The sequence below is a fragment of the Salminus brasiliensis genome, chromosome 13, assembly GCF_030463535.1.
Source record: "Salminus brasiliensis chromosome 13, fSalBra1.hap2, whole genome shotgun sequence".
Taxonomy (NCBI): domain Eukaryota; kingdom Metazoa; phylum Chordata; class Actinopteri; order Characiformes; family Bryconidae; genus Salminus; species Salminus brasiliensis.
The window spans coordinates 36394156-36415208 of record NC_132890.1 but is presented as its reverse complement, the minus strand read 5'-3'; the positions used below and the strand labels follow the sequence as shown (position 1 = coordinate 36415208).

Below are 21053 nucleotides of genomic sequence, written 5' to 3'. Positions count from 1 at the left end.
CACAGCAATTCATCTTCAAAATTGAATAGAAAGTCTTATTTCCTGGACAGTAGAGACCGTTACCGTTTTTTAATACCCTGGATTTCCAAAGAAACAATGAATGAGCAGGTGTCCCAATACTTTTGTCCATATACTAAGCTAAAATCAGGGCTCTGTAAAGATTGTCCAATAACTTACTGCTGCTGCTGCTGTTGTTGTTGATGTTTTAGAGTTGGGCTGCAAAGCCACTTGTGTACATGATGTACTGGCACTGCGTCCTAGGGTCTAAAAATCCTACACTGCACACTCCCGGTGGCTTAAAACTTGGAATTTTAAAGAACTTTAATCAGAAAACAAATGATTAATTGAATGCTTGTGGGAGGAAGTGATGCATTGTCTTCCTCTTGGCAGCGGGACTGGGATACTGCTGAATAAATTAGGACTTTGGTCACACAAGAGGAGCGTACACAATAATTAACCTTCATTCTCGAAGCAGTTCCCCCCTCATAATGCCAGGGCTGTGTTTGGAACATCTGTTTGCAATCTCACCCTTTACTGTGCCTGGACCAAATTTAATCAATCTCCCGCCATGTTAAGGGGATATTAGCATGAAATGCTTGCCAGTGGAGAGAGCACCTTTGGCTGCGGCGGGGATGCAGCGCTGTGCAGACGGATGCATTAAAAGAACGAACGAAGCTGGAGGATCTTGAAATGAGGGCGGTTAGAAGTGCGATTAACCAGGGAGGGAGGAACAGATGTGGTCTGTAAGTGATGGTTATTCTTGCAGTTATTAAGTATGCAGGTCCCACCTGTCATCTGCCAAATAACCTTCATGTGAAAGGAACTGCACCTTCGTGAGAGATTATACAGACAGAGCTTAATCCAGATGGAGTGGGATGATGTTGTTGTTGTTGTTGTTGTTTTTCATCTACATCAAAAACTGGTATTTGTAACCCTGTGAGAGTGATATTACAGTAAATTCAGCATACTCATTATTTTAAATGGAGTTATATAATAACTAAAAGTTTGGGAGAAGGACCACGCCCCTTCATTACTACGCACTATGCGGCTGTTCCTCCTTCCTCTCCTTCCCTTGATGAAAATTCGCACCCCTCCACCGCCCCTGATTCTCCCAGTGGTCCAATATTGTGGGGGCGGGGGGCGCAATTGGCTCATGTTGATCTGCTCCAGGAAGTCCTATTCTACTGTCAATACACCATATAATACTACAGGAACTAGACAAGCTGTGTGTGTGTGTGTGCACGCATTTGCACATCTGTGTCAGCAGTAAATGCATTCATTAGAAGGGGTGTCCACAAACATTTGGACATATAGTGTTTGTGGACAGTAGTGAAAGACCACGGCCCTTCATTTTCTCCTGATGAAAATTCGCACCCCTCCTCCGTCCTTGCTCCTCCCAATGGTCCAATTTAATTCATCCTCTGCCCGACAAAAGGGGGCCTTCGTTTAGAGTGTGTGTGTGGGGGGGGGGGGGGGCGCAATTGGCTCATGTTGATCTGCTCCAGGAAGTTCTATTCTATTGGCAATACTTCTATAATACTACAGGAACTAGACAAGCTGTATGTGTGCACATCTGTGTCAGCAGTAAATGCACTCATTAGGAGGGGTATCCACAAACATTTGGACATATAGTGTTTTTGTCAGTGGTGAAGAACCACGCCCCTTCATTACTATGTGCTATACAGCTGTTTCTCTGCCCTCTCCATCTCGTGATGATAATCCGCACCCCTCCACCGCCCCTGCTCCTCTCAATGGTCCAATTTTATTCATCCCCTGCCCAGCAAAAGGGGGCCTGGCTTCGGAAATCGACCCCCCCCCCAGGACTCCAGCCCAAATTTCTCAAGTTCTTCTCTTTGCCTCAGTCAAGCATGGTCTGCACTTTGCAAATCTCTCCTATGCAGTGACCAAGGCTCAATTACAAAGACCCCTCATACCATTTGTGTTCAACAAGGTCTGCTGCCTGAACCCGGGGTTCGTACGGATGGTTGAGTCACTGCTGTGCCTGAGTGAAACTAGAGATACTCGAGAAAGTAAATGTAAAAGTAGACGGCCTCTATTTGTGTTTCTACTTGAGTTAAAGTACAGAACTACTCGCTTATAAGTATATACTGAAGTATCGAAATCAAGCATGACAAGCCTGCCTGTCCTCAGTTTAGCAAGCAGGTCAAATTTCACCCTGTATCCAAACCGCTGGGAGTATCTGATAGTTAAAAATAACCCACGAGGGCCCGAGCGGTCCGGCGGAATAAGGCACTGTCAATATGACCAGAGGAATCCCAGTCATGCTGCTAGCCATAGGGCCCCAGCCTTGCTCCCTCCAGTGTGGGTAGAAGGCTCTTTCTCCCCGCATCACTCCAGTACGATGCTGGCCCAGTGGTGCCCAGTGCCCAGTGATGCTGCATCGGCGGCAGTTCGGGAAAAGAGGCACAAGAGGAGGAGGCGTGTCAGGAGCATTGCGTGTGATTGGGGGAGAGTATGTATGGGTGGACCAATAAAACCTTTTGGCCTAATGTTGAATTCTGACCTTGTCAGTGGTGCCTGGGACATGTTACAGTTGCTAAGCTTCGATTATGCAATCAGTATTTAGATGCCGGGGTTAATTATTATATATTATTTTGCAAGTCTGAAAATGTCAAATATCATATTTTTTCTGTATATTTCTAGAACCACAAATCACAACCTTTTGCAATTTGTAGACCACATAACCAACCACAAAAGCTTACATGACCTATAGAAAATAGAACTGGCCTGATAGTACATGAATAATACATGTGGCCTAAGGAATTTCACTGGAGCTAATAATAATAAATTACAGAGATAATATAATATAATAAGTTCTGTGTCAGTACGTTTTCACATGAACTTTGAATATTTGCAGTGACCTGCTCTCTCCAGCTCATTCGTTTAGTATTGGATGAAGCTCCGTCATTCCAGAAAATGCAGTTCTTCCTCAGCTCAGAGCTTGGGGGAGGGGGGCTTTATACCCCTGTAGCCTGAACCTGGTAATTGGCTTATGTTGATTTGCTCCAGGAGGTCCTATTCTACTGGCAATACATTATAATTCTATAATACTACAGGAACTAGACAAGCTGTGTGTGTGGGTGCGTATTTGCACATCTGTATCAGCAGTAAATGCATTCATTAGAAAGGGCGTCCACAAACATTTGGACATATAGTGTTTTTGTCAGTGCTGATGCATTCATTTATAAATGTTGAATATAAACAAATCTAGAAGTTGGAATTTGGACTATTGTGTGGGGGGTTGTGGGTTAGTCTTGTGGTAGCAGTCATCACCATGGCAAAAATACCAATCACAGTGATTTATTAAATAATAATAACAATTAAATAATAATAATAATAATAATAATAATAATAATAAACATGAATATATATATTCTTAGTCTAAACAGGGGAAAATACTCCATTAACAAATGGAAAATGATTTTTTTGGATCGTATGGTCATGTTGCCCACCCCTACTGTGTGTATATACACTGAATGCATTATCAGACCGTAAAACATGCTGCATCAGAAAGAGAGGTAATCTCATTACAGGCTCCAGCAGCGCTGGGTGGAGCTCCACTGTTGAATGTAATTTTCTTTTTGGCTTCTATCTTCTATCTGTGTCCATATCTGGTAGCAAGCCTTGAGAAGACCTTCCAAAAGTCCAAAAATAGCTAACAGTAATTCTGTCTCTCTTTCTGTTATTACCACTAACCCCTGCATGCCCCCAGGCCCTGAGCACACCTCCTCCAGGGTGGATTTGGGCCAGTCGTGTTGTGGTGTTGTTGTTACTATTGTTATTTTCTTCATTAACAAGGTCACTCACCAAATGGCATTTTCAGTCAGTGGCATTTAGAATAACAAGTCGGTGGTAAATAACTTAAACCTGCCTGACAGGCGACGGCGTCCACACGCCACCCTCGCACGTGGCGTCCGTCCGCTCCTGGACTTTTCCGTGCTGAGCTGTTTTGATGCTTTGCGTTGTTTATCCATATCTTTTGTTCGATGCCATTAGAGCCACTAAATCGGCCCTTCATCTCTGGTCAATGCAGATGAATGTTGAAGGAATCGGAGCGAAGGGGAGCTCGGGGCAGTCCGAATGTGTCAGCATGCCACAGCAGTGCCTCTCTGAGTTATTTTCTGACTTATGGGATTGAGGAATTGAAGTCCGGACCTGCCAGCAGGCCTAGAACCTCTTATTTTAGGAGACTCTCATTTTTTTGGTTGTTTTTCTGGTTGATTGTGTTTCACTCCCTAATGATGCTTACCCCCTGTATACGGTGCGAAATTCTCCCTTAGACGCGAGAGAATGTGTCAATCAAGTGATTTCAGGTGAATTATTATCTTCTCCAATAGTATACTCTCCTAACCGTTGCCGTATTTATTATTTAATATAATATATTTAAGGATTATTTCTATGAAGTACGACAGTAGTGAAAATATATATATATTTTTTGTCTATTCGCATTTTTTTCCTTTTTTTGGTTAAATGTTTTGTCTGTGGTGCCCAATGACACACGATCTCACTCAGATTTGCTATCGTTTTAACTGTACTCGGCTGTAAGTACGAATATTAAACACTCTGCATTAGTTTTCCTCTTTGCTCCGTTTATTTTATTTTAGTTTTTGTACTCCTGTAATAATTCTGGGTTATATAGGGACGATTTCCCAGACAGGGTTTAAGCCTAGTCTTGGACTACAGAGAATGCAATGTGAGTCTAGAACTAGGCCTAAACCCTGTCTGGGAAAACCCACACACTGCCGCTACTTTTAGCTATTCGTCCATCGTGCTGACAGAACTATTGTGGGCACATACTGGTAGGACACGGACAACGATTGGTCAGCTGGACAACGATTGGAGTCCCCAGTGGTGCAACCATCTAAGCGTTGTCATGTCATAGCCATCCATGGCCAGTGGGCCTGGAGACCCATAGGTGGGTAGGATGGCCCTCCTGAGGGAATCGGCAGCAGGCATTCTTCTGCAAATTATGTCAGGTTCACGCTACTTGATTTTAGACACAATTCTTGAGTCACCAACGTTTTTGGAGATCGTTGGTTGGAGGAAAATTGGCAATCGCTCTGCGCTGATCTGGTCTCTGTGTGTTAACTGGACTGGACCATTAGGAGCACCCCCCTCTGTATACCCCTCCACCCCACCCTAGATATTTAGCGCTCACGTCATACACGTGTTCTTCCCCGCTTTCCCCGAGTAGGAGCAATCTCTCCGAGCTGCTTTTTTAAACACGCATCTCCATCACAGGGCGGAGGGCGATGGAACACGCTCAGCCAGAACCAATCGTGTCAGCCTGATGGAAGCTAATTCGTTTCTGAGGAACACTTGGAGTAAGTTAATTAGACAGGCATGGCGATTCGTCCTAGCGGAGTTTAGTGCGAAACGCCTCGTTCTGAGGCTACCTTTAGGGGCCGTGATTATTGCGAAGCATGTGTGAATCACTCACATTACGCCATGACGGACAGATATGCTGCCAAGGAGGGGAGAGAGAGAGTCAGAGAGTACAGGTGTTTGTCATTTATTAAATTTGCCAAGGATTTAATTCTGCTAGCTCACATTTTAATTAAATTTCTAGCTCCCCTAATAAATTGCATTCGGTTCTATTAAAGGCCTAGCAGGTGTCGTAGACGGCCCCTGGAATCACCTGTTTAGGAAAACATCCAACAAGCGGCCCGAACGCTTCTAAGAGAAGGCCCGTAAATATTTAATCTTCCCAAAGCCAGGCTCAACAGCACGAGTGGCCGGTAAGCCCGTCGGACCGTCGCCGTCTTACGCTGGAAAAAAGTTCTCCGCGAGCTGATTGGGGGCATTATCTCTGCAGCATGGCCATTGTTGGATGGGCAGGCATTCCAGTTTAACTGCTTGGCATTGTGGGTAATCATAATGGCCTCTCACAGATGGTTTCCAATGGTGGCAGACCTCAGGCTAACACAAAGCACTTTCCCTGCGTCCAATCAAATCAGCGTTCCCAGATCCATTGATTCATAGGAGCGCTTCCATTAGCTTGCAACCAGCAACTGCGATTTTGGAGCAGCTGGTTTTTGTTATTCAAATAGCGCTCTCAACCCCGGCAGTTTATTCACATATCGGGTTAGCGCAGATTTAATTGATGTGTTCAGGCTCGTCGTCAAAGAGCTTGACATTCACAAGTGATTTGTTTCATTACAACCGAAAATTTCCCGAATCCATCAGGGACTTCCTGACATTTTGATGTGATTCCATGCCATTTATTGTATTCTTCCGCCGCGGCGATGTAACAAAGGATGTTATTTGGCTCTGAGATTGAAATTGTTTATTAGAGTACACATTTTAAAGCTTCTATTTGTTACTGAAGCACTGTCAGGATCTGACCAGCATTAATCAGGTTGTAGCGTAGCCAAGGGTGTGAGAGTCCTCCATATTAGATGTTAGGCCACAAACGCTTGCCTTCTCTGGAGTGCTAACCGATGATCCTGAACGTCACCGGCACGTTATCTGGACCTGATGTAGGTTAAATGTAGGTTAGTGGACAGACTGTTTTAGGCCTTACAGCTGTTCCACATTGAAATTCTGTGGGTAAACGTAATTTACTTTCTCTGTAATTCAATTTCCAGCTTTACACGGCTGAACTTTCTTAAACTCGCACCAACAGAGCAGGGAAATTGATGTAAAAACTTGAATATTTCATGGAGGAGACTTTATCCTTTTACTTCAAATTGACCTGGACAAGACCAGCAGGAAGTCAAATTTGGCCTGGAGTCAAATATGGATAAATAAGGCAGGCCGATAAAGCCCTGTCCACGAGTCTTTAGAACGTACCTGCTGAATTGACGCATTTGCCTCCCTCATTTCACCAGTCTCAGCTAGTTGCCTATTACTGAAGTCGTTTTCCAATTTCATGTCTTTCTCCGACACAGAGATGATCACTGGCCGCTTGCAGATTCGGGCTGTTTTAATGGTATTGCCTTTCAGTGGCGTGAGCAATCTGCTGCTCCGCAGTGAATGGGGTTTTTACGGCTGATGTTTTTCTCCCTCTCTCTCTCAGCCCGTCTCCGAAGAGTTCCAGAACGGGGAAGGCTTCGGCTACATAGTGGCGTTCCGAGCCAACGGGACCCGAGGGTGGAAGGAAAAGATGGTGACTTCGGCAGACTCTACTACCTACAAGTACAGGGACGAGACGTTCCCTCCCCTCACCCCGTTCGAGGTGAAGGTGGGGGTGTACAACAACAAAGGCGACGGACCCTTCAGTAAAGTGGTCACCGTGTTTTCCGCAGAAGGAGGTGAGTTCAGCTCTTAAGCCCTGTATGTTTAGTTTAACAGGCCCTAAAATGGAACCTTGTGGGACACCATACGATATGCTAAAGCAAACGGGTACCAAATAATTATTTTCTTAATAATTAAGAAATAAACACAGGGTTCAATGGTTTAATAAATGGAAAATTACGGTTCTAAAAGTACAACAGTGCCCCCTACCTAAATGTCTATAAATATCTATGTACTGTTTACGGATATACCCTGGATGTAGCTACTTTGACTGGCACCTATTGCTGCACAGATGTGCCGATCCACACACACACACACTGCTTGTCTAGTCATTGTAGAGAAGTATTGCCAATAGAATAGGACTCTCCGGAGCAGATAAGCATCATGAACTTGTTGGCACCATGCTGCCTAATGCCAGGCGTGGGCTAGTAGAGGGGTATAAAGCCCCCCAGCATTGAGCTGTGGAGCAGTGGAAGAATGATAGATGGTGGTGAGTTAGGGAATTGGGAATGATAAGGTTGATGATGACCTCACTATGGCACTTGTCACTGAATGCAATCAGATCCTCACAGCAATGCTCCTCCAAAATCTAGTAGAAGCCTTCTTCACTGGACAGTTACTGTAGAGACAATTATTCTTTTTAATACCCTTGAAGAAACAATGAATAAGCAGGTGTCCCAATACTTTTGTCCGTTTAGTGTATCTGTGGATTTAATATGCAGTTCATCTCCACGCTTTATTGAAGGCCTAAAATGATTTCCAAAAGTAGGCTACAGCGCCTGGTTCTTCAGCAGTGCCACAGCGGTCAATAGCCAAGAGTGTGCAAGGGAGCATAATTGGCCTCGCTGTCTCTGGCCTTGCCTGGCCAGTGATTCTAGCCAGCATGTGACTGAATTAGCAGTTACTGTTCTCCTCCAAGCATGTTAAGCTGTCCAATGTTTCAGCGGCAATTCTCCAATGAAACACATGCTAACCCTCATCCTCCCAGCTTGGTGGGCCCAAGCTAATCGAGGGAACTGGACACAGCTACAGTGGGGAAGAATAAGCTTTAAGTGTCAATGCTTTAAGGTTGGTGTCATATCAAACTGTACATTTAGTATACACTGAAAACAGCGGTCATACAGTGATGTCACATGCGTCAGACCACGAGTAGATTACAGTTCGCTGCCTGTCTAATAGAAATCCCCCCTTTCAGCACTACTCCTAATAGCACATTTTTTAATTTCTTTAAAAATTTGAAATTATTCGCAGATGAATCTTTTTCAAAGAGCACATTTCTATTTGATATTGTCATGGCGTGTTAGGCCAGAACAAGAGGGATGAACACTCCCAGAGATAAAACCAAAGCAAGCCGTTTTATTGACAAAACCAGGGTAACAGAAAGGGGAAAGTGAAACAATGAGCAGCAACTAATGGGTTGAAATAGTATAGAAAACCCAAACGTGACAAACGATAGGACGAACACAACAAACCTGGGACTAGGAGGAGTCGGGAGCCGAGCAGGAGTGAAAGGAATACAAACGGGGGGAAACCAAAAGGGGACCAGAACTAAATCCTACAGGTTGGGGCTGGGCGATAGGGGGTTAACGTAAACAGAAATTAGAGCAGCACTCCATAAGCAAATGAGGAGAGCTGGGGAACCAGCCGCTAGACCAAACGGCAAGGCCGACCTAACCTGAAATAGCCTCGCTAGTCGCGAGAGTAGCAGAGAGACCTACTCCTGAATGTGGGTAAAGAACCAGAGCTGACCTGAGCACGCCGGAAACGGCGAGAAACCTTAGGGCATCCTAGAGGTTCCAGACGGTTCAATTCTTGGCAGCGAACAACAGTTTAGAGGCTCCTTAAGTACCCCCAGTCCCAGGTGCAACACATGAACCTAACAAATGAACAAAGAACGATCACAACTGAACACGAATCAATCGACTCAACTGAACAGAACCAAACACACATGAACACAAACAAACATGAATCGACTCAACTAAACAGAACCAAACACACATGAACACAAACGAACATGAATCGACTCAACTGAACAGAACCGAACACACATGAATACAAACATGAAAAGACTCAACTGAACAGAACCAAACACACATGAACACAAACGAACATAAATCGACTCAACTGAACAGAACCGAACACACATGAACATAAATAAGGCGGAACTGAGTCCTTATTTGGGCCTTGATGAGGGTCTGACAGATTTCACAAACCGACCAACAAAACATGCCTATTTCTTACAGACATTTTTAAAATCCAGGTGATTTTTGATGGACGGTGTATCCATCAGTACATACAGCACAGCACAGGACTTCCGACTCCACTCACTACTGCTTGTTCAGACTGGGGAAGGGATCAGTCAAAGCATTTAGCACAGCTGTAAATCTCTGGTCTACTTCTGATCTTTTTAAATGTCTCTTAAGTAAGTGGTCTAGCACACACTAATAAAAACGCCAGTGCTTGCTCTGCAGTATTTTACCTCTGTGATATGTTTGTCAGATGGCGAGATCATGCCGCTCAACAACCTTTCAGCAAAGTTTCTATAATGAACATATTTTCTGTGACTGCAGAACAAAAAAAACACCATCACAACTTTCTTAAGCACCCCCGGAGGAACTGAGCTTTATGTAAATCTCTCTGTGTTACAGAAAATATAAAGTAAGCTCATTTTTGCCAAAACTGAATAATGTGTACTTATTGCACAGCGTTTATAGAGGAATGCTGGAGAATGTGTTTTACATTTCAACCCCAAACGTTACTGTAAAGTGGACACTGCTGTCCGTAAGTTTTTATTAGACGTTCTTCTCCAGAGCAATTTACAAAAGAGCTTCACTGCTTACTGAAGAAGAACCTCAGCTAGTTTAAATAGACTAAAATTCAGATCCTCTAATCTTAGACTCTACTAAACACAAGTCAATATGGAGACCACTCTTCTCTTCGCCTGAGTACTCTCAGAAGAGGAGGGTCTTCAGTCTGGGTTTGAAGACGGCGAGCGTTGGGGAAGTTCGCTCCACCACTTCAGTGCAGGACAGTAAAAAGTCTGGACGCTCGTCTTCCGTGGATCTTAAAGGATGGCGGGTCGAGCCGAGCCATACTTGAAGCTGGAAGGGCTCTTGGTGCGGATCAGCTTTTGACCATCGCCATCAAGTACGGAGGGGCTGGCTGGTCCAGTCTTGGCTTTGTAGGCCAGAGTCAGGGGTCTGAATCTGATGACCTGGGCAGCAGCTACAGGAAGCCAATGAAGAGAGAATGCAGCAGAGGAGGAGAAGCTGAACATGGCTGAATTTAGAAGCGTTGAAGACGACCCGAACCGTGCCGCAGGGGTCTGATGGTGCACAGAGGGAGAGCAGCCAGAAGAGATTATGTGTGTGTATACATATATATATATATATATATATATATATATATGTGTGTGTGTGTGTGTGTGTGTGTGTTGTTTAACATCCACTAATACCTTTACATTTCTGACCAAAAGAAATTCTAGATATGAAAAATAAAACTTCTAGATGTTACATATTTATTTCATTATTGATGCCTTATAATGATGTACTTCTCAAGTGGTCTCCAGCCCTCTTCATAGGGATGTTTCTCACAGCAGGTAGCGCCAACAACACAAAACTAATACAACTCATCTTAAGCTAATCAAGAATGTCTGAAGGCAGTAATTAGATGGATCCAATAATTAAGCAGAGTTGAAGCTGAGGTCTGGATGGTAGATCTCCTGGAGCATGGTTGGTGACCACTTCAGCTTAGTGATCATTTTATAAAATTAGTAAATTCATTCAGAAGCATATTGGGTATAACTTTTATTTTATTAACTTCACGTCATTGAATAATTGATTGCAAACCTTAAAATGGACATTTACTAGTGACCCACTTGGAATGATGGTCCAGAAGCGAGCCAGAAACTGTTTTTTTATCTCCTTGATTATTAGTATTATGATTATTATGACCACAGTATTCACAAGTACTGTTAAAAATTAGTGTTGGTACAAGTAGTTCTTTTGGGCCGCATCAACTTTGCTACCAGGGCAGGAAACTAAATTACTAAACGGTGGGAAGGTGTCTCCAGAAACTTCTTGACCACGGGAGCTTACTCTGAGGGACACAAGTGGCGAGTGGTTGTGTTCTACCAGTGGGAACGTGATGGAGGCGGCGTGTTTCTGTCACCTCGCTGATGTCCTCCGCTGTGATCTGACGTGCAGCCCAGCATGGCTCTTCCGTCCCGCCACCAAGCCGCCGGCCCTCACTCGCGGACAATTTACACCTTCAGCCATCGTCCGCACTCGCCGTGCTAACACTCAGAGGGGGCTGTTAGAGTTGGAGTGCTAAGCGCGCCATCAGCAGTGGCGTACAGAGCCTTGATTATACATGTGCTTTAGCTGCGTGGTGAGAGCTGTAATTTCTTAGCCTGCAGAGCGAGCAGCATTAGGCCTACAGAGAGCAGTGCTGGGTGGCTGTTTCTCAGCAGGGTGCCTGACATGTCGCTGTATTCAAACAGAGCCCCGGGAAGCCCCCACTGAGGTGAGAGCGTCTGCCATGTCCTCCTCTGAAATCAAGGTGATGTGGAAGGCGCCCAACCCAGGTCCTGGAAGACCTCAGGGATATGAGGTGAGAGAAAGCGAGAGAAATTGCGAGAGAGAGACATTTAGAATGAATGAATGAAAAATCACAACTTCAGTGTATGTCCACACATTCTGTCATATATATATATATATATATATATATATATATATATATATATACATTCTTTTTTTTGTAGAAGTTTGCCTCTCAATATCTTTTCCCAAGCCAGCTTTAGCGCGGCTGGAATAAAGAAAGATTATTCTATAAAGGGGAACCGTGCCATTTTGTCCTCAGGAGAGGAATTATCGCCTTTCATAGCCGGGGGGATATTACATGCTCGACTATTACACTATTCATGCAAAATGCATGACAGTTATTTAAACCAAATGATACAGTATTAGATAAAAGTGGCAGACTCTCTTTTCCCCATCCGCCCAGGCTCATCAGCGCGCCTCAATCTCTCTCGCCCTCTGTATCTCTGAATGACGCCAATAGAGAGAGACTGATGCTTTTCATCTCACCACAGGTGAGCTACTGGAAGGACATGGAGCAGGAGGAGTCGGGGAAGAAGAAGAGGACAGTCGGGAACGAGACGGCCATGCTGCTGTCCAGCCTGGACGGGAACACGCCGTATCTGATCACGGTCAAAGGCTTCAACAGTATCGGTCAGGGTCCACCTAGCGCCGCCATCAGAGTCAACACCAAGAAGAACCGTGAGTTCACACATATATGTTTATAGTTATGTTGAAGGCATTTAGCAGACGCTCTTTTTCACTAAATACAGAAGTCAGTATGGAGACCACGATACTCTACATACTCTACACTCTGCACACTTCAGTCTGGGTTTGAAGACAGCGAGCATTGGACTCTGCTGTTCGGACACCCAGGGGAAGTTCGTTCCACCACTTCGGTGCAGGACAGTAAAAAGTTTGGACGCTCGTCTTCCATGGATCTTAAAGGATGGCGGGTCGAGCTGAGCCGTACTTGAAGCTGGAAGGGCTCTCGGTGCAGATTGGCTTTTGACCATCGCCATCACGTACGGAGGGGCTGGCTGGTCCAGTCTTGGCTTTGTAGGCCAGAGTCAGGGGTTTGAATCTGATGACCTGGGCAGAGGAGTTACATAGCTGACCTGGGTGGCCTCAAGAGAGGAAAGGTTGACTTCTCTGGATGTTATAAAGGAGAATTCTGCATGGCCGAGTCAAGTTTGCAGCAACTTGAGTCGAGAACGATAACTGGTCATCTCTCTGCAGATGGAGTGACCAGTGAGTTCTTAAAATGGAAAGATGGCAAGTAAAGTCTAGTAGTTCCAGGGATGTCCAGCAGCTCGGTCTTGCTGGAGTTGGGTTTAAGGTGAGTAATGCTAAACATAGGTGCCCAGGAAACACTTTTGGGGACAGCTTACCTTTCTTTGAAATGTTAAATGAAGTTAGGTGAGCAGGTGGAAACCCAAGGACAGAAAGACCAGCGAGCGAGAGAGTGAAAGAGAAAGAGTGAGTAAGAGTGAGATGTGAAATCAAGGTGAAGTAAAAGTTCGCTGGCTACTGCTAATGAGAATACTGCTTCTCTCCCCTGTACTGACATCAGTTTTGCAATTGTGTTGGTCGATACCAAGTCAAGTCACAGTGTTGGTGATACATCAAAGATATAATATTAAGATACAGTTTGATGATACAGAATATATTTCTCAGGTTTCAGCTGTTAAAACAAGACAAAAGGAGGATGACCTGAGGAGGACGGGTTCCCCTTTTGAGTCTTGGTTCCTCTCAAGGTTTCTTCCTCTCAACCCGAGGGAGTTTTTCCTTGCTTAAAAGAGGCTCAAAAGAGGCTCGAACCCGGATCTCTGTAAAGCTACTTTGAGACATCATTTGTTGTAAAAAGTCTAAAGCCTAAATAAATCAAATTTAAACAATAATGCAAAGAGTCCCAGTTAAATTACAGAATATTTGGTTTAGCTGCAGTCTTTTTATTCTACAAATGGAAACTTTTTATTTCAAATCCCTCATGTTCAACAAAACCTCCAAATACCAAGCCTTTCATTAGAGCCAGTTCGTCAGTGTGATGGACAGTACTGATGTGCCCATCTCTTCTGCCGTTAGTCCAGTTTAATGAACCTGTTAATTTGGTCAGTGTTCTCACAGTATGCTCAGAAAGTGGACTGTAAGGCCATTTATCACCACAACATTTAAATATTGTCACATTGCCCAAACACATTATCCATATTTTTAATGTGAAACTAAAAATGTTGTATTTTTAATTAAAGCCTCTCACAGTAGGCCGTCCTACTTCTATACCTATACTCAGACTACTCAAACACTCCCCTGGAGAACAGAATCAGATTGGATTCATTCTGTTTGTTTGTGGATATCAGATCCGGTATTTTCTGCTGATTCTACCCGTACGCATTAATAGTATATATGATTTGCCGCCACTGCTGGTTAGTGTTTAATATGTTGAGTTATTGCAAAGAAAACATGCTGATTTATTCAAACACCAGCTAAATGTCTCCCCAGACGTCTGATGGACTTTGTAGAGACAGATGGGCTGATAGAGCGATGAATGGATGGATGAACGAATAGAAAAATGATCCAACAGATGATTCATTGACTGGATGGTTGGGTGGTTGTGGCTGAGTGGACTGATGGACTGATGGAAACTGGATTTTCGCTCATTTCCGAATGTAGCTGCAATTTGTTTTGAGGCACTTACATCACCAATGTGTTCAAAACAGAAAAAAACAGGCTTCAGCAGCCTCTTGACCAGGAGGGTCAAACTTAGCTGGTATCTGGGATCACTTTACTTGCATGGTCCATTTTAGATTCACCTGACTTTCAACTGAATCTGTATTAAATTCAGCTGAACTGTAAGCTGAATGTAAACGACTGTCTCTTGAATGTAGCCCTGCACCTAACCAGGCCTGATGTGGCCCACAGGCCTTGTGTTGGATATACGTATGGGCTCTATGCAGTCCAGTCCTGAACACACAAGGACAGAGCCCAAATCTGGCCTGTGAAGGGGTCCATTAACCCTTAGAAGTGTAGTTATTACTGTCGTGTTGTTAATCACAAGATTAACACTGTGAGATCTTTCTCTCTCCAGCTCCAAGCCAACCTCCAAGCAATGTGATGTGGATTCAAGAGGGAAACAACGTGTCTTTATCCTGGGATCCAGTGAAGGCAATGGAGAATGAGTCTGAAGTTATTGGATACAAGGTGAGGTCATCGCACCATTAAAGTCATACAGCCAGGACACTAATTAAAGCATTAATGAAGGGCTTGTGCCCTAGTGGCTTGTACATGCATGTGTGTATCTGTATGTGTATGTGTGTGTGTGTGTACTGCATTATTTTCACATGCTTGTCTTGCCAGGTATTACTGCGTCAGGAGGGCCGGGGGCACAGCCAGGTGATGCGGACCCCGAACTCCGCCGCCGTTCTGGTGCTTCCAGAAGGAGGCACGTACATCATTGAGGTGCGTGCTGTCAGCGAGGGAGGCGAGGGAGCCGCCAGCTCCCAAATCAGAGTACTCACCTCCTCAGGTAAGGACACACCTCCTATACCTGCTGTTTTTCTATTAAGAAGGTGCAGTATTCCCAAAGACGGAGACGGAAACACTAAATATATGAGTTAAAACAGGCGTAAGGCCTGGAGCATGAGTACTCAGATGTTTACATTCAGATTCTGCAACCAAGATAATTTTTATTTTATTTATTTATTTGTATTTTATTTTAAAATATTTTATGCATTTTAAGTCTTTAAAAGGATGTTACATACAACCAACCAGACCAACCACAGTGTAACCCCAGCGTTGAGCCCGATATGAGCCGGGGTTCGCCAGTTCAAATACCAGGTCATGCTGCTTGCCATCCGCAGCCTGAGCCTGAGAGAGCACAGTTGGCCGTGTTCTCTCTGGTTGGCTAGATTGGTGGGTAGAGCTCCCCTCAACACTGTTAGGGCAGTGTTGGCCAGCCCAGGCACCTGTTAGCTGCCCAGTGATGCTGCATCAGCAGCAGCTTAAAAACAGATGGAAGCATGTACTGGCGTGGTGAAGACAAGCAGGTGATTGGAGAGCAATTGGCATTTCTAAATTAAGGAGAAAAATTGGGGGGAAAATGTCCCCTGAAAGTGTTTTGAACAAACGAATGTCTGTAAAGGTGGGCTTGTATGGGGGTTTAGGCGTTGATGTATATGAATGGGAAATGAGCGAGAATTCAGCACCTGTGCAGCTGACAGCAAAAGATGGGGAAACTGAACGCTCGGTGGAAGGATGCTCTGCACTTGTCCTTGCAGCCTGGCAAAATTTCCACTGCCACGCTAGCCTTAATTGAGTTAACACAGCCGCTGCAGAAGTTGCTTTAGCTTAATTCCTCTTTAATTAGCTTCCCTCTGCACACCTACACCGCACCACAGCCAATTAAGGCTCCCTCCACGCTCAAGCGACAAGACAAATTTAAAGTTTACTATCAGTTGGACAGTAGAACTAATAAGGCATTCTGGAGAAAATGTGGCTAAATTGGGGCCTTTTTTCTTCACAAAACTTGTATTAGAGCATCAAATTAAAAATCACATTTTGCTACGCTACCTTAAGCACAGCTTCGGCTTCCAGCTAAAATTACAGAAAATCTCAGCAGCTGAACAGAGATAAGACTCATAATAGTCTTATTAATATTGTGCGGAAAGTAAATCCCCAAAAATAGGCTATGAATGATGGACTTTATCATGTTTTGAGGATGGAAGATAACCACGATCAGCCATAGCATTAGTACCGCCTGCCTAATATTGAGTAGGCCCCACTTGTGCCATCTGATCAAGTCTAAACATCAAAGCATGGACTCCACAAGACCTCTGAAGGTGTCCTGCTGTGGTATCTGGCACCAAGGCTTATGTTAGCAGCAGATCCAAGTCCTATAAGTTGGGAGATGAGCCTAGGGGTCCATGACCCTGTCGCTGACCACTGCATACCAGATGTTTTGAAGATGTTCTGACCCAGTCCTCTAGAAGATCACAGTTTGGTTCTTCAAGTGATGCTTCAACACCCACCTTCATCACCTTCAAGAACTGACTGTTCACTTGCGGCCTAATAGATTTATAGATGGTACTAATGTTATGGCTGATCTGTGTATATTGATCTCTCTCTCTCTCTCTCTCTCTTTCGTTGTAGGTGTGCGGGCGAAGAGCGGCCAGCTTTCCATGCACAGTCTGCCGCCGAACTTAGTATGGACTTCTTTACTCCTGGTCCTGATGGTGCCTTCTGCCCCCTGGTGAGGCTATCAAGCCATGACCCCCCTCCAACCCTGCCCCGACACCCTGCTATGGAGGGATTGGACTCTCCCTATACACCACACAGACTGCCTACGTCAGCCTGAACCATCTTCAGAACCTGGGGGCTTGCCAAGGGGACGTTTTTTTCTTCTTTTTTTTTTCTTTGCGCAAATCAGGACTGATCCGGAACCATCTGCATCCCCTCTGTTATTTCCTCCATCCTTTTTTCTCTATTCTTTTCTTCTTGTGTTTTCTCTTATTCTTTGGAATAACACTGTAGTATTGTGCTGTACATTGTGCAGTTATGAAATTGCATAAACTGCTGAGCCCCAGCAAACACGTGGCCCTCAAAAGCCAGTCTACCAGTCTCCCAGCCTCCACTCGGCTCCTGGAACAGTGGACGGAGCGGAGAGCAAACTTTATGTCCCTGTCTCGTAGCTCTGTTGAGGCAGGCGCCGCCTAACCTTGCACCCCCGCAAAAGCCCCTTTTGCCATTCTCCATCACCTCCATTACCCCTTGGCTGCCTGAGAAGCAACGCAGTGAACGCTCCATATGGATAAGTGCATTGTTTTCTTATTAACACGTGAGGAAAGCGTGAGGAGGCGGAGGAGGAAACGAAAAAAAGGTTTTTTTATAGTGCCGAGAGTCTTACTATTTCCAGACTTCCTTTTTGTACATCATGTTACCTTTAGGAGAACAAAACATGGACGAACAGTGGTGTGTGTCGGTTGCGCTGCGTCAGAGATTTTTGCTTTTTTAGTTTGTTAGTTTGTGTTTCTGTTTGTTTTTGCTTTGTTTACAATGTTTAGGTCTGAATGTGTGTGTGTGGATGTGCGTGGATGTGTGTATGTGTGTGTTTCTGACACACGGCCGGGGCTGCTGGGCTTCTGCGTGAGTGTTTGAGGTAGGCTAGAGGGCTTTGGGCTCACCTGTAGTGCCCAAACACATCATTAGACCAAGACAAAGACCACTCTGTGACGAGTCATGGTGACAGCTGAAATAAATGTGATGTATATTTTTAATGGGCCTCGGTGTGTGTGTGTGTGTTCTGAACAGGAAGCGAGAAAAAGCTCGATTTGATTAAAATTTGATCGATTTCTCACGTTTCTGCTGTTAAGATCCAGCGAGAGGAGCTGGAGAGCCGTCATTTAAGCACCGGACACTGCATCGACATTTGAGTTAAGTTAAATGCAGACAGGGGAAATGGGATGCCGTGTACTATTAAATATTATACAAATATAATAATAGTTAATAGTAAAATTAATAAAAATAAATAATTAATAAAATAAAAATAAATATTATTAATTTATTATTTAAAAAAATCATGACGACCTAGTCACATAATTAATTTGTGGAGAGCCGTACTGTTTTAATACCTGCTCGCGTCCCCATCTGATTCATTTTAACCAGCTCGATTTATTCAGATTGTTTCCAGAATCGCTGTCTAATAGATTCTCCCACAAGCCGTTCACCCCCTCTCTGTGACTGCAGGGCCACGTGACAGGCCACTGAACGCATTCCAGGCATGCGCTTGAAATCAGCACGGCCACGTTTTTTAAAGGCCTCATGTACCATCACCCGAAATAATCTTCAGTCTTGACCCGTTTCTTCGGGGCTGCTGGAACGTCTCCATCTCCAGGGATTGTCAGTCAAAATAAATTCCCTTCAAGTGTAATTAATGTAGGAGCGGAGCAGCCAGGGCTGGAGCGACTTCCAGCGAAAGTGCCGAAGCGAATCCCGGCCGTCCCGTAGAGTCCAGCTGGACGCTCCATTACAGCCTGGCAGCCACAACTGACTCACTTCTCCCCTCGCGCTGCTGGACGAGGTCACCCAGGGATACCTTCACCACACCCCATCCCATCTCGGCCTACCCCGGGACACGGCATGGGGGACTGCTGGAGGTGTGCTACCCAATACCAGCAAACGCTGGGCACTGTGTTACTGGTGCTGGTGCTACTCACGGCAGCTCCTGTGACCCTGCTGTAGTCTTGACCTGCATTTGCTTGCACACCTGATCCAGCTAATAAACTAATTGTCCCTGTTGTCTATGCTCCGCCCACAAATGTGTTCTTCAAGTGATATTTAATTTGTATGTGTGTGAAAGGGCACACTGTTAGGATAGACTGGAGGAGGCATTAGTTGGAGGCAAGACAGGGGGTGCATGGACTAGTCAACTAATAGATCCACTAATTGCCGCTGTGGGTAGTCAAGTCGAGGGCAATACGTGAAGTCCAGTGGAGGAAATGAACAGCAGACAGAGGGCAAGAAGACCTCTTTGCTAAACATAAAGCTTAAGGTACTTTTATTGGTGTGGAAATACTACATGATGGTGGCTGTATCTTTGGTGTGATGAAGAAATTACCAGCATTTAACTTGGAAAAGTAATCATTGGTTCCCCATCAGACATATAATAAATAATAAATAATAATAAAACCAGTGCACAGATAGCCAGAACCAGTTTCTCATGCATTGTGATTTTTGCATGCAGGTATTTAACCAGACGTTCTGCATTTCTCTTAAGAGTGCCTGAGGTTAAAAGTACTGAAACTCTAATAACTACAAACTTCCAAAAACTTCAAAAAAAGTTCAATTAACTCCTTAAAGCCTAAATCTTAGTCCAAGCTTCAGTTCTTCACGCTCAAAACAAGCAGTACTCTCAAAATTAACATCAGTTTCATAGGCCCTAAAATAGAACCCTGTGGAACTCCATAAGATAGGCTAAACCCAACAGCTAAGTTTCCTCATGAGGATTAATAAAATAATTAAAATAACATATACGGTTCAAACAGTTCAATTATATGAATGACATGTAGAAGAATCATTTTTGTAAAAGAGATATACACTATGTCCAAATGTTTGTGGACACCCCTGCAAAATTATGGCATTCAGCTACTCTAAGTTGCACCCAGTGCTGATACAGATGTGTAAATGCACACTCACACACACTTCTGTATCTATAGTCTCTGTAGAGAAGACGTACTGCCAATAGAATAGGACTATCTACTACTGGAGCAGATCACCATCATGAACCTATTGGCTCCATGCTGCCTAATAATAGGCGTGGGCTATAGAGGGGTATAAAGCCCCCCAGCATTGAGGAGCTGTGGAGCAGAACTGTGTTCTCTAGATGATGGATGGTAGTGCTTCCATTAGGGATGAGTTGGGGGGTTGGGGATGAGGTGGGTGGTGATCATCTATCACAACATCCTGATCTCACCAATGTTCTTGATGCAATCTAAATGTCTAAATGCAAACAAATTCTCACAGCAAGACAGTATTTCTATGTCAATGTACCTTTCAGGGTAACTAGCTAACCTCAGCTGCTCTCCAAAGCCTTGGCTGCAGCCGGGGTAGGGTGGGTCCTCGGTAGGACATCAGCTGAGAGTTCCTGCAGCGAATTGCGAACATTCTTTTTTCACATACATTAATTATAATTATAATTATAATTATAATAATAATAGTTATAATAATTAATATTTTAAAACAAACTCCAACATTTTTGTGGTGCTATTTATTATTTTTTTGTATAAAAAAGTTTCATGTGTGCAGAGAACTGTGGGTAATCTAGGGCCGGGAAGGATATATCAGTTGCATCCTCCAAATCGCAATGCATTTCTAGGCCGCATACGAAGGGTCCCTTACTGTGGTACAGCCTTCTGTGACATGGCAGCCAAGAAATGCTGCCTACCTCAGCTTTGGAACGCAGCTTTAAAGAGAAAGAGGTTTTACAGCTGTTAAGAACATTTGCCATGTTAAACCGTCACACAACGGGGGCGCTGTGCTGCGTTAGGAAATGTGAAACCATTGTTTGTAATGGAGGCCTACACCTGGCTGGTGGCACCGAGTGCCGACGTATGCAAACGCTTCATGACTCTGAGCACTGCTCAAATCCTCAACGCGCCACAACGTGCAGCTTTAAATAAAGCCATATCGAGCCAAATTAGCTCAGCTAACGGTACTTGCCTGGCACTT

At 44.4% G+C, this 21053-nt stretch overlaps 1 protein-coding gene across 4 annotated transcripts in view; it reads left to right on the top strand.

Moving 5' to 3' along the window:
* cntn5 (contactin 5) overlaps positions 1 to 18103 on the top strand; it is a 324354-nt gene extending 306251 nt beyond the window's left edge. For all 4 annotated transcript variants that reach the window (XM_072694549.1, XM_072694548.1, XM_072694547.1 and 1 more), the window contains 6 exons: positions 7040 to 7274; positions 11759 to 11868; positions 12350 to 12536; positions 14920 to 15032; positions 15189 to 15357; positions 16980 to 18103. In XM_072694549.1, the coding sequence (XP_072550650.1) occupies positions 7040 to 7274; positions 11759 to 11868; positions 12350 to 12536; positions 14920 to 15032; positions 15189 to 15357; positions 16980 to 17083 (918 nt within the window). In that variant the 3' untranslated portion in view covers positions 17084 to 18103. The remainder of the gene's footprint in view (positions 1 to 7039; positions 7275 to 11758; positions 11869 to 12349; positions 12537 to 14919; positions 15033 to 15188; positions 15358 to 16979) is intronic.
* The last annotated feature ends 2950 nt before the right edge of the window (positions 18104 to 21053 follow it).